We start from the raw sequence: 12,902 nt of genomic DNA, 5'->3' as shown, positions 1-12,902 counted from the left end.
TTTGTCAACAGCAATTTCAATAATGTCGAGCTTTACTGTAAAAGAAAATCAATAAATGCTGGAGCTGAAATATCAACCCAGATTCTGCGGTAGACATAACAGAGTAAACAAAAATCTGGGACACTCAAATTAGTATGATCGTTACGTATGGTATGTATTAATATGTGGATGTCCATCGTCCATTTCGTATGATATATTACAATTCATAAAATATGCTACAAATTTGCAATACGTATGATATGTTATTAAGAATTCCAATTTGTTGTGGCTAATGTTAAGTAGGTGGCTAGGTGGTTAAAGCTAACGTTAGCTATGTGGCTATGTTAGCTAGGCTGGGGATTAGGGGTTAAGGTTAAGGTCAGGAGTTAGGTGAAAGGGCTAGGGGAAGGGTTAGCTACCATGCTAAGTAGTTGCAAAGTAGCTATACGCTCAACCATCCACCCCGACCGACTACAATCCTTTAATTTTTGCGTTAAGTAACCTTCGGCCTGATGTAACCATACCAAACATAACATATCATACTCATTTGAGTGTACAGGATTTTAGTTTACTTTTACATCTAGTCTGAGGCCAGGCTGGACGGTGCCTTTGGAAAGTATTCAGACCCCTTGACCTTTTCCACATTTTGCTACATTACAGCCTTAATTGAATTTAAAACATTTTTTTAATCCTCAGCAATCTGCACACAATACCCCATAATGACAAAGCCAAAACAGGTTTTTAGAAATTTGTGCAAATGTATAAAACATTAAAAACATTAACTTATTTACATAAGTATTCAGACCTTTTGCTATGAGACTCGAAATTGAGCTCAGGTGCATCCTGTTTCCATTGATCATCCTTGAGATGTTTCTACAACTTGATTGGAGTCCACCTTGATTGGAGTCCACCTGTGGTAAATTCTATTGATTGGACATCATTTGAAAAGGCACACACCTGTCTGTCGGTCCCACAGTTGACAGTACATGTCAGAGAAAAAACCAAGCCTTGAGGTCGAAGGAATTGTCCGTAGAGCTCCGAGACAGGATTGTGTCGAGGCACAGATCTGGGGAAGAGTACCAAAACATTTCTGCAGCATTGAAGGTCTACAAGAACACAGTGGCCTCCATTCTTAAATGGAATAAGTTTGGACCCATCAAGACTCTTCCTAGAGCTGGCCGCCCGGCCAAACTGAGCAATCGGGGGAGAAGGGCCTTGGTCAGGGAGGTGACCAAGAAACCGATGGCCACTCTGACAGAGCTCTAGAGTTCCTCTGTGGAGATGGGAAAACCTTCCAGAAGGACAACCATCTCTGCAGCATTCCACCAATCAGACCTTCATGGTAGAGTGGCCAGACGGAAGCCCCTTCTCAGTAAAAGGCACATGACAGCCTGCTTGGAGTTTGCCAAAAGGCACCGAAAGGACTCTCAGAACATGAGAAACAAGATTGTCTGGTCTGATGAAACCAAGATTGAACTCTTTGGCTTGAATGCCAAGCGTCACATCTGGAGGAAACCTGGCACCATCCCTATGGTGTAGCATGGTGGTGGCAGCATCATGCTCTGGCGATGTGTTTCAGCGGCAGGGATTGGGAGACTAGTCAAGATCGAGGCAAAGATGAACGGAGCAAAGTACAGAGAGATCCTTGATGAAAACCTGCTCCAGAGCGTTCAGGACCTTAGACTGGGAGAAAAGTTCACCTTCCAACAGGACAACGACCCTAAGCACACAGCCAAGACAACGCGGGAATGGCTTCGGGACAAGTCTCTGAATGTCCTTGAGTGGCCCAGCCAGAACCCGGACGTGAACCCGATCGAACCTCTCTGGAGAGACCTGAAAATAGCTGTACAGCAACGCTCCCCATCCAACCTGCCAGAGCTTGAGATGATCTGCAGAGAAGAATGGGAGAAACTCCCTAAATACAGGTGTGCCAAGCTTGTAGCATCATACCCAAGAAGACTTGAGGCTGTAATCTGAATACTTATAAAAATGTGATATTCCATTTATTTTATTTTTTTTGTAAAATAAAAACCTGTTTTTGCTTTGTCATTATGGGGTATTGAGTGTAGATTGATGGGGGGGAAAAACGATTTAATCAATTTTAGAATAAGTCTGCAACATAACAAAATCTAGAAAAGGTCAAGTGGTTTGAATACTTTCCAAAGGCACTGTACAGTGTAGCACTAGATATTGGACATTTGGATTTATGTATTGTACAGATTTAAAATACATATAGTGTATACATTAATGTATGTGACTCTTACACCACTCAGACAAATATGCCAACATTATTTGCACAAATTCAGTCATATACGGAGACTTCCTAAACGTGTACCTCTTTGCATTAGGTAAATTGCTTACCCTCTGAATTCTCTGAAAACTCCAGCATCAATGGTAGAATTCCTGACCAAAATGCATCAAAATGTTCAGCTGTTTAATTGCTCCATTTCAATGCTCCACTATTATCAAATGTTGGCATTTGCAAAACCTTGCAACTCCTTCATCCTTCTTCACATCCTTCATCCTTGTTCATCCCTCCACTACTTTTTTATTTCAATTTCCCTGTGTTGTTTTGGGATGATAAGCAAACTGTATGATCAGAATATTGATGGTAGTAATATATACTTAGGTCTAGATTCAATCAGATTGACAGCCGAATAGCCGTTGTTTAGTGGTGTCGGAGGTGGAACTGCGTTAGAGCTGTCAAATCCACAAGTGGCAACGAAACCACACTCAACGTAATCTGACAAATTCCATGCAGCCGCATTAGAGGTTTATGCAGCCGCGTTACCAATCAAACACTCAAATTAGTTTGATAGGCTTTACATCTCTATACATTAGCCTAACATCAATGGATTGACATTTGAGAGTCATTATTTCTAACATCGATAGAGCCTACAATTTGTAGCGCCGTTTTGAACTTCTAACGCGGTAGGGATAACAAGTAAGGGAGTGGTTTCAAAAGTACCCGCTCACCGATAGGTCAGCTCGCTGTAGATAAATAAAACATTTGCTATGCAGATGTCGGCCAACGCTGGTTAACGATGGTTAATGCTCGATCTGATTGAATCCAGGCCTTAGTTAGTTCTAGTTATGACAAAAAGCTTGACAATTCAGATACTCTATTAGGTACACGTACAAACACTGATGGCTCTGCTGCAGTAATACATATAAGTAGGCTCTATTCCAAGAACCAATATCAACAAGGTAACTGACTACAACCATATACAACAATACCCCTGCTCAAATCAACACAATCTCACCTACACACACTGCACGTGTCTCACAGAGGAACACGTTACAGTGGGTCATCAACATATCCATTCAATTCGACTCATCTCCCCTCCCACCACTCCCCAAAATAAATGACGGGAATTATGGGAAATCTCCGTATCTGACACAATCCTTTCCTGAAAATAAACAACTGGTGTGCGTATATGTCAATGTGTGTGTTTCTTTGAGAGTGTGTTTATATATTCCTGTATGTATGTGTCCTGTATGTATATGGCACCTGAGCTCATAAGTTGATCCAATGTTCATGTATTGTCATTGTGAGTTTGATCAAGTGTGTCACCAGTACTGTATTGTTGTTCTTTTTGCTCTGGGTCATACTTGGAGAGTTGTCTAGTGTTCTTTATATGTATGTCAGTCATCTACTGCTGTTATGGAATATTTGGTTGGTTTGTGCGTCTAATTTCCACAATGATATGCCTAGTTTGAAACAGCAATTTATTATTAATTTCCTATTCATGTTGCTGGGTAAGAACATTTGAGAATTGCGTACCAAAGCATATTAACAATGCACTTAACATTGCCCAATTCATCCACTATGTGTTGTGTTTTTGTCTACAATTTCCTAACTTTTATTAGTTGCAGCTTTTGTACAAACATAAACACCAAGTTGTTCAAGTAAGCAAACTCTGCACATATGGATCTTTAACAGTGAGTGATGCACGTTTGTTAAGTTGACTGGATCGCTGCTTCTTTTATTAGCATAGGTTGGCTACCTAGCAGCTAGCTAACTTTCTTATCATAACATATTTGCACAATTTCCCAGTTGTATTGGCAGGTCTGGCTAAACTTGGATAAATAATGTGAAAGGGTTTGTAGTAATTTTTGTAGAACTGGTTTGAAAGTAATCCAGCATTGGTAGAGAAATACCACTTGTTCCCCTTGTTTCCATAACACATTTCCTGTTACTGTTGCTAGCACCAAGTAGGGAATGGGATTAGCATGTATGCTAACGGTAATATCTGTTGATATTGGTTATCGCCGTGTGCTTTACAAGGTTCTGAGTGAGAAGAGAAAAGGTCTGCCAGTTCAATTACACTTTTTTTGTTCTCTTTCTAGAGATGGAAACACCTGCTATATACAATGGACACACCCACCCTGATATTTAATGCTAATTCGTTTTGAAAACAAATGGCCTGTTTCCGACTAATTTCTGTACTGGATGCAGATCATAAAACAGTCTTGAAATACCTTTTTTCTGACTTTCACTTCTCCAGTGCTTCGTTCACATCTTTTAAGACTTCATAATCTTTGGTACAATCATATGAATGGTCTTTAATCCTTAATGTTCAATGAAGTTATTACACATTTGAGAAAATGTCTTGGCGTCTCAGTAGAGTAAATGTCCATTCAGATTCTATTCGTGTAGAAATCTTTTAAATGATTCCACATTGCTGTTTTTACTTGGATACATTAGACACCATTTCCTCAATCTAACACAACCTCCATCAGTGCCAATAACCCAGCTATTTTCTTTTCTACTGCTCCAACACAGACTGCATTGAACAGGACTGGACATGATGACTTTCATTCAGAGCTTGATTTAATTAAGAACTGAAATCAATCTGGTATTTGCAATGACGTTATTCTGCGCCAATGTAGGTAAGGATAGATAGCAAAACCAAACTTTGAGTTATTCGCTTATTACAAATTCCAACCCAGTGCTTTACAGATTTGGTAAATTAATGAGCATCTATTGATAATTGGTCAATGGGTATGGGTTAGAAATTCTGATTGGTGGGTTAGACACAGTTGAGATTTTATTCAAGAGCTCTTGAATACTAGCTTCTTATTCAAGCTTTGTAGATCAGTATTTAGTCGTTATGTTCCTTTATTCGCATCTAAAGTTCTAAGAATTACAGTAACCCATCTGCATGTTAAACTATTATAATAATGCAATACTATAATATTATCATCTATAATGTTTTATTTTAAAGTACTTATTACTATTTAAATGTTAAAGTACTTATAAGGTTCAATGACGTGTGGGAATCAACCACACACTTGACAAGGGAACTAAGGTGCATGAAAAAACAATATTGAATTTCTTCACATTTATTGTGGTCTTAGCTAAGCTTTCGGTGAACGCTTTTTATTCTTTATTTATTTTCTTCTTTCTGTGAAAGTTTTGCTCTGACGAAGGTCAATTGACTGAAAGCTTAGCAAAAACCATGCTAAACCTGAAATGTGCATGGATTTTAATGTGAGTAAGATTAATTAAGGTGACACAATTGTATCAAGTTATAGAGTCATAACTATTTGTGTCACCATGGTTTTCAAGCCTTTACTACAGTATATTTAAGCAATAAGGCACGAGGGGGTATGGTATAAGGTCAATATACCACGGCTAAGGGCTTTTCTTAGCATGACCCAATGCAGAGTGCCTGGATACAGCCCTTAGCCGTGGTATATTGGCCATACACCACAAACCCTCGAGGTGCCTTATTGCTATTATAAACTGGTTACCAACGTAATTGTATACGGTCTGATATGCCACGATTGTCAGCCAATCAGCATTCAGGGCTCGAACCACCCAGTTTATAATACAAATTAGAATGTATAGAAATTCCTTGAAATGAATCTCATTGGCTAAGATTGACACAACTCTCATTCTACTTGACTGCTCGGACTCCCTTTGACACCCGTCCCTGACTAGTATCCCCTTCTAACTCAGCATCATACGAAGATCAAGCCACTGACATGTTGGTCAACCCAAGATTGTAATTCCTTCCACCTTTTCTTTTTCTGACTGTATCCCCTCTCCTATGCTGTCCATCTCTATTGGTGTACCTCATACTTCTGCTCTGTAACTCATTTTCCTCTATTTCTCTTTCTCCGTTGTTCCTCCCATCCCTTGTCACTTATTTCTCTCCCTCCCTTACTCCCTTTGCTTTCTCACACGATCCTTTCTTTCTTTACCTCCTGCTTTGATCCTTTCCTATCGGGACCCTCATCACCCCACACTATTTCCTCCATTCTTTTCTTTCTACATTCATTACTGATTCACCTATTTACTCTCTCCTCTACCCACCTGTTTGTTCTTCACTGGCCTCCTCTTTTTATTTGATTATTCCTTGCTTGTTTATATCTCCCTCTCCTTCCATCCTCCCTGTTACCTTCTCTCTACACATTTCCTGCTTCATATATGACTCTTTATATTGCCTCACTCTCTCTTTCCTGGATTGGCTGACTCCTTTACACCCTTGTCCATGCCTCAAATCCCCCACTGAATGCCCCTTCTCCCACTCCCATCTCTCCCCTCTCCTACTCCTCTTCTCCCCTCCCTCTCTCTGTCTTGCTAGGGGGCCCAGCATTCCTCCCTGGGTTCAGCAGACCCCTGTGTGAATACTGAAGGTGGAAGAGGAGGAGGAGGAGAAAAAGAAGGATGGATGACCACTGATCCTGACCCTACTACCTCTTCCTCAGGCATCTCCTCCACCGGCTTGCCCCGGAATGAGAATGGAGTCCCCTCCCCACCCGTAGACCCTCCTCCTCCCCCCACTCCTCATCTCCACCCCAGTCCACCCCAGAATGGAGAGCTCCGTGGCAACCCTACATCCTCCCCAGTGTCAAGCACGGAGGCAGCTGAGAGCACTGCAACAGCAGGACTGGGCATAGAGGAGAGGGAGCAGGTCAAAAACAACACAAAACCAAATCAGAGAGAGAAGACACAAATAAAAAAGTCTTGCCACATTTCCTTCCTTTTTTGAGGAGGATGAGATGACTGCAATCTTTCCCGTTTCTTTTATGTGTACCCAAACCAGAGAGAGAAGAAATGTGTGGGGGGCAGCAGTCATTGTACATTTAACTGTACAGTACATTCAGCATTATCACACAAGACAACAAAAGGGCTTTCCAATGGACCTCATTTCCGTCATGCTCAAACAGGGCTTTGGTCAGTATCTGTCTTGCAGGACAAGATAATGATACCTTTTAGTTATCGTTGACATTGTGGGATCCTCATGTACTGTTTCAATCGATCAAACTATAGAGCCTATCAAACACTGGTATAGGCCTAATCACCAAACCAAGCAACTACGTGAGATTTTGCTTTGTGTGTTTGTTTAATCAAATATAGACCGTAAACAAACACTATATAATGTCTCACTCCCCAAAGACTTCTCAGTAGCCAATAGCATCCTACTATATACATGCGTGTAGTATCCCATAATTCCATCGATAAAAGGTCTTGTCATTTCCTGTCCTGAAAACTCCAGCTCTCAAATTTCATTGGTAGAGATGTGGTCATCTGGCTTTATAGTTTGGTTTCCTTAGTGCCTTTGAGTGTATTTTAACAGGGTTTTCAAATGACAGGCGGAGATGATATTGACAGAAAGATTAGATTATTTGATGATAGTACATAAACAGTCTAATCAAGATCCCAAAATATCTATGCTTTTTGAAATGCAGTCTAACTATCGAGTGCAGAACAAGCAGAATACAGTTTCATTTTTGGGATTTCACAGACATGGCCTATGGCCTAAGGAAAGTGTGTGATGTTTTCAAAAATGTGTTAATTAAGGGACTTCCCATTCGTGGACTGGTGCAATGTTTTCTCTTCTCAATCTCAGAACCTATGTGTGATCAACTGGTGCTACAGACACAAACAGTGCCATTTCCAAATCAAGTGTGTGTGTCATAGGACTGCCTCTCATGTTTCCCACTGTCTGTATGTCTGTCTCTCTCACTCTGTCTGTTATTGTCAAGGTAGCCTATTTCTTTTATGTATTTGTCTGTCTGTCTGTTATGTGTGTGTCGTGTCCCTATGTGTGCAATTGTTTAATGGAGTGGGAGCTGGGTCAAATAGGGTGCTTAAACCAAATGAGACAATAGCAAAGTTGTCAGGTAAAAAGTTTACCAGCAATTTGAAGTGGTTGAAAATATAAAAGGAATGCTATTTTTGTACCTTCAGTGTCCAGGCATATAACGTAGTCACTTGTAACACCTAGTACACTTCCAGAATTGTTGTCATGGCTTTTTCTGTTTAGTACCACAAACTATTTATTTGATTCTTATTTTGGGGTAGCCAGTTAAGTCGAGCCTTAAGTGCCTGGGTCTCAGATAATGACATTTTGGCCAGTAGTCAAACAGTGCTCAGCCAAATTTGTATGTGGCATAGACTTTCTCCGTGTCGTTTCGAGGGACTATTTTAAGTTAACGTACCATTCAGCTGAGCAATTTTGAGAAAACAAAGTTTGTTTGGGGCATTGTTAGTAAAGAGTATTTCAAATCTAAAATATGTTACACAGTGGACTTAAAGGAATTGATTGCTTTGTGTCAACTGTTCAGATATCACCTGTCAGTGAATACTGTTATACTGTGTTGTCATGTCCTCTTGTTTTGTGTATAACTTGTCCATTGTAATCTTTGTTTAGATGTGAATTTGGGTTTATTTTGGCCCTTTCAGATTCACACTGGTGGTGCTTTATAACTAGTTGGATAACTTTCCTTAGCTGGCTTAGCGTCTCAAGAGCATTAACATGCTTCAGACAGTCCCGGTTTTGCAGAACCCAACATCAGTCTTATTTAACTCTTTTATTTGATTAAGAGTCAATTTACTAAGGGCCAAATCCTAACTTGATTTATATTTTTGCAGTTCTCCCATTGGCATCATGCTTTACGAGTAAGTCGGGTCAAAATGTGTAGGGTCAAAATGCCTCCGCCAATGCTGTGTCGATCAGTACTAGGGGATTAGCCATAACGTAGAGTGGGTGAGATTCAGAGATATGAGAGAGATTTAGCCATGAGTGTTGAATTAAAAGTTAACCAAATGTGATTATTAATAGGGAGAGTTTGATGTAGTTAGCTTAAATCAGCTAATAGGGCTACCTTTCGAGTGCCAAAACCTTCATATCAGTAATAAGATGGCTTTTAAAGCAGCTAGGGCTTTACGTCTGCATTGAGTAAAGATATGGGACTCTACAGGGTCACTGGTTGATATATGAGCATTGCCATTAATATACCTCAGAGACGCAGAATTGAGAGACTCAGGTAAACAAATAATTGCCTCAGAGCTGAACGCAAACTGACAGAGATTAATCCAACTTTGGAGTGACTGCCATCAGATACAGTGGTTGGTCCATCTATTACAAGATCTATCCCACTGGGAAAAAACTGGTTGAATCAACAGTGATTCCACATCATTTAAACAAAAAGGCTAAATGTGATGTAGTTATGAATTTCATTAGGGACGTAAGGGAATGTAGTATTTTTTTTCACCTTACTTTTAACCTAAATCCAATGACATGGATTAAATTCACTTTAGTTGACAACTCAACCAAATGTAAATCAAAATTAGACTTTGAAATGACGTCTGTGCCCAGTGGGATGGCTATGATTGGATAGCAACTCATCAAGCACCTCCCCGTTCCTTCTCTCTCTGTCTTCCTTTTCTCCTCTTAGCCAATCACGCAGCTTCGTGGAGGACAATCTGGAACCTAATTGGCTGAGGCAACATGGGCAGCCCGCATGGCCTGGTCATATATCAAGAGCGCTCTCTCGTGATGCGATTGGCTGACAAAGGGAGAAGTTGGGCCATTGGTCCAATTCTCCTGACCTAAAGGATAGTCCAGAGCCACAGCTGACCATGTAAGGATCTGCTGTGTTATTTACACTACTTTACTTGGGCCCTCTCTCTCTGACTGGATGGCTGGACAATCTGTATTTGATGCTTGTGATTAGATATTTGATTTTCTTTTAAAGACGTGCCAATCTCGGGAAATGGTTTTGTTGGCTCATCAAGCATGTGAAGAACAGCTATGCAGATTGACATGATATTAACCTTTTGGGATTGAGCAGTAAATTAAATGAGGGAGAGCTACTGTGTGTAAGATGCATTTCAAAGGTGCTGTAATTTTTCTTTCCTTACATTTTTCTAAGATCTCACAATTTGTTTCTTGCATTTTTCCTTCCTAACATTTTCTACAGTCCACCCACGATCTACCCATTTCTCTTTCTATCTATTCTTAACCATTTTCAACCACCCACTTTATTTTCACCACTTTTAGACTTTTCTGCTCCTGTTCATATCTCCCATGGTTTCGGTTTTGTTCTTTGTTCTTTATCTCTATTCGTTTTACATTTAAATGAAACTAATTATGCACAGCCTATTACAAGTGAAACTGCTACAAAACAAAAAATATTGCTTTGAAAAATGTAGACAATGCTATGATTTATATTTCTATAATAATGCTTATTCTTACCGTAGTACTACAAAAACTATTAATTGGAAATCTTCCTGCGCAAATGTTTATTTCTTGATAATGACAAGACTCTAGTATCTAAAGACAGTCCAGAAACGATCAATTTTATATCAACTGATTTTTCTTAAGACAATCTTATGGAACATTTCCCTTTTGTGGAGAAAGATTGCCCTGGGATTGTGACGGATAAAAACACAAACTGTTGTTTTACCTGCTCCCCTCACAATGATTTGCACGTTGCAGTGACCTGTACCCCTCCACTTCTCTCTTGTAATCCCTGGAAAAGAGATATGAGGATGGATGTTGTTTCTCTACTTGACAATCGCTGGGGAGCTCTCCATTTTACAGACGATCTAAAACTCCTTAGAAAAGGACATCCTTACCATCACGTTTTTGTTTTCCTATTTCAGTTTCTGATGTAAGCTTAGTGGACCAGATGCGAGTTTATCATGTTTTTCCAGTGTGGTGAAACCGAATTCTGGAGCCAAGTTTCTGTATAACTTCCATTTGATTTATTTGTATGGACTCCACTGACACAGAAGCTAAATAAAACCCTGTGCCCTCCTTCACCTCCGACCACTGACAAATGACACATCAAACGAGCGAGAGATTAGAGGTTAATACCTTTTAAGTGATTGAATGTGTGTGTATATACAGTGTGTGTACAGTTGTTGTGTATATACTGGATATGTGTGTGTATATATAGTATGTCTATGTGTATATACAGTTTGTTTGTATATGCAGGGTGTACAGTTTTTTCCTCAATCCTCTAATCTCTCTCTCTCTCTCTCTCGTAAATGACGTATTTGACTCCTCAAAGAGAAATGTTGGAGTGGAGAGGTTCACACTGGCAATTTAAAGGACAGCTGTCTGGGATGCACTTTCTGTGCAGACACTGACCAATCTGACACCTACACACCTAATTATGCCTCTCAAAACAATCTCTGGCTTGCACTCATTTTCTCATCAACTGAGGCATTTTTAAAAATTATATTTGGGTGACCAAGCAATGTTTGTACATATACAGTATGTAGAATAACTAAGATAATATTTCCAGTGACCTCCATCTCCTTTTTTTTAAATTCCTGTAACTATTATGATTCTTCCTTGTTATTTGATTTAAGTTTTACGTTTTCTCTACATTAAATGTTTGCAATGGTTGTCATTCAGATGTATATAATTATCCAGACAACCCTTATCTAATCTTTCCAATTTAGTTCCCCGAACTCTGCCTCTCATAGACCCCTCTGTCAGGCTGAACATTTGGTTCAGATCACACTGTTACTTGTGAAGCAACTCTTCCATGCAAGTAACACCATGTTATTAGCCATTTCTTCAAGTTCTATTAAGTGTGCCTCCAACTCGCCAACCCTCCCTCACCCTTGAACTTTCAACCCCACAGGTCACTCATAGTCATACCCCTTGACAAGCCATAGTCCCCCAACCCCTCTATTTTTGTTTTAAAAAGGACAGACATTCGGGGACTTGTGTATATTAATGGAAAGAGTGATATTGAAGAGTGTATTGCCATTGTACATGGATTTGTTATGAATGTGGATATTCTGATTATTTAACTATTATTGTAATAATGATTATGATTATTGCCACTTTGATTTTGTTGATTCATTCCTTTGATGCGGTCAATAACAATTCCTTCATTTCATTTTTGAATAAGCCGGAATTTATATTTTTCGGGTGGGTGAATCTTGGAGATAGAAATACTTAAATAAATGAATAATAAACAAATAATTAACTTCTTAAATTAAGATGTGATATGTATTTTTTTTATCATTCCTACAGAATAGTCACCACAGTGAAAAATATCTTAACTCTTACTAGGCCTGTTGGCCATTTAATGGTTTATGAGGCCTATTCTGGGGTCCAAATCATGAGATATACTGTAGGATACAGAAACATCATTAGATTATCACTGGACAACCAAAGACGCAGTATGCCAGTCAGATCATAGTAGTCGACGTTACCATAACCAATCATGTTTGCAAATATTATTTGCTGAGGCTGTTGGTGCATTTCATGTGAGATAAAAGTGAAGACTAGTCTTTTTAGTAAGTATTCACACCCCTTGACTTTTTCCACATTTTGTTGTGTTGCAGCCTGAATATAACATGGATTCATTTGAGATGTGTCACTGGCCAACAAACAATACCCCAGAATGTCAAAGTGGAATTATGTTTTTAGAAATGTATTCAACACCTTTGTTGTGAAAAGCCTAAATTATTTCAGGATTAAAAATGTGCTAAAGAAGTCACATAATAAGTTGCAATAATAGTGTTTAACATATTTTTTTTATGACTACCTCATCTCTGTACCCCACACATACAAATGATTGGAAGGTCTCTCAGTCTCTACAGTGAATTTCAAACAGAGATTCAACCAGAAGGACCAGGGAGATTCACCATGAGGCCAATA

General features: G+C 39.4%; 1 protein-coding gene across 2 annotated transcripts in view; it reads left to right on the top strand.

Moving 5' to 3' along the window:
• Window positions 1-12,238, top strand: part of LOC106581894 (ras/Rap GTPase-activating protein SynGAP) — a 111,355-nt gene extending 99,117 nt beyond the window's left edge. For both annotated transcript variants that reach the window (XM_082962511.1, XM_082962508.1), the window contains exon 22: window positions 6,573-12,238. In XM_082962511.1, coding sequence (XP_082818637.1) covers window positions 6,573-6,615 — 43 coding nt within the window. In that variant the 3' untranslated portion in view covers window positions 6,616-12,238. The remainder of the gene's footprint in view (window positions 1-6,572) is intronic.
• Window positions 12,239-12,902: the final 664 nt, after the last annotated feature.

The sequence above is a fragment of the Salmo salar genome, chromosome 02, assembly GCF_965601325.2.
Source record: "Salmo salar chromosome 02, fSalSal1, whole genome shotgun sequence".
Classification (NCBI taxonomy): Eukaryota; Metazoa; Chordata; class Actinopteri; order Salmoniformes; family Salmonidae; genus Salmo; species Salmo salar.
Note: the sequence above shows the minus strand (reverse complement) of the source record. Positions and strands in the feature narration are given on the sequence as shown.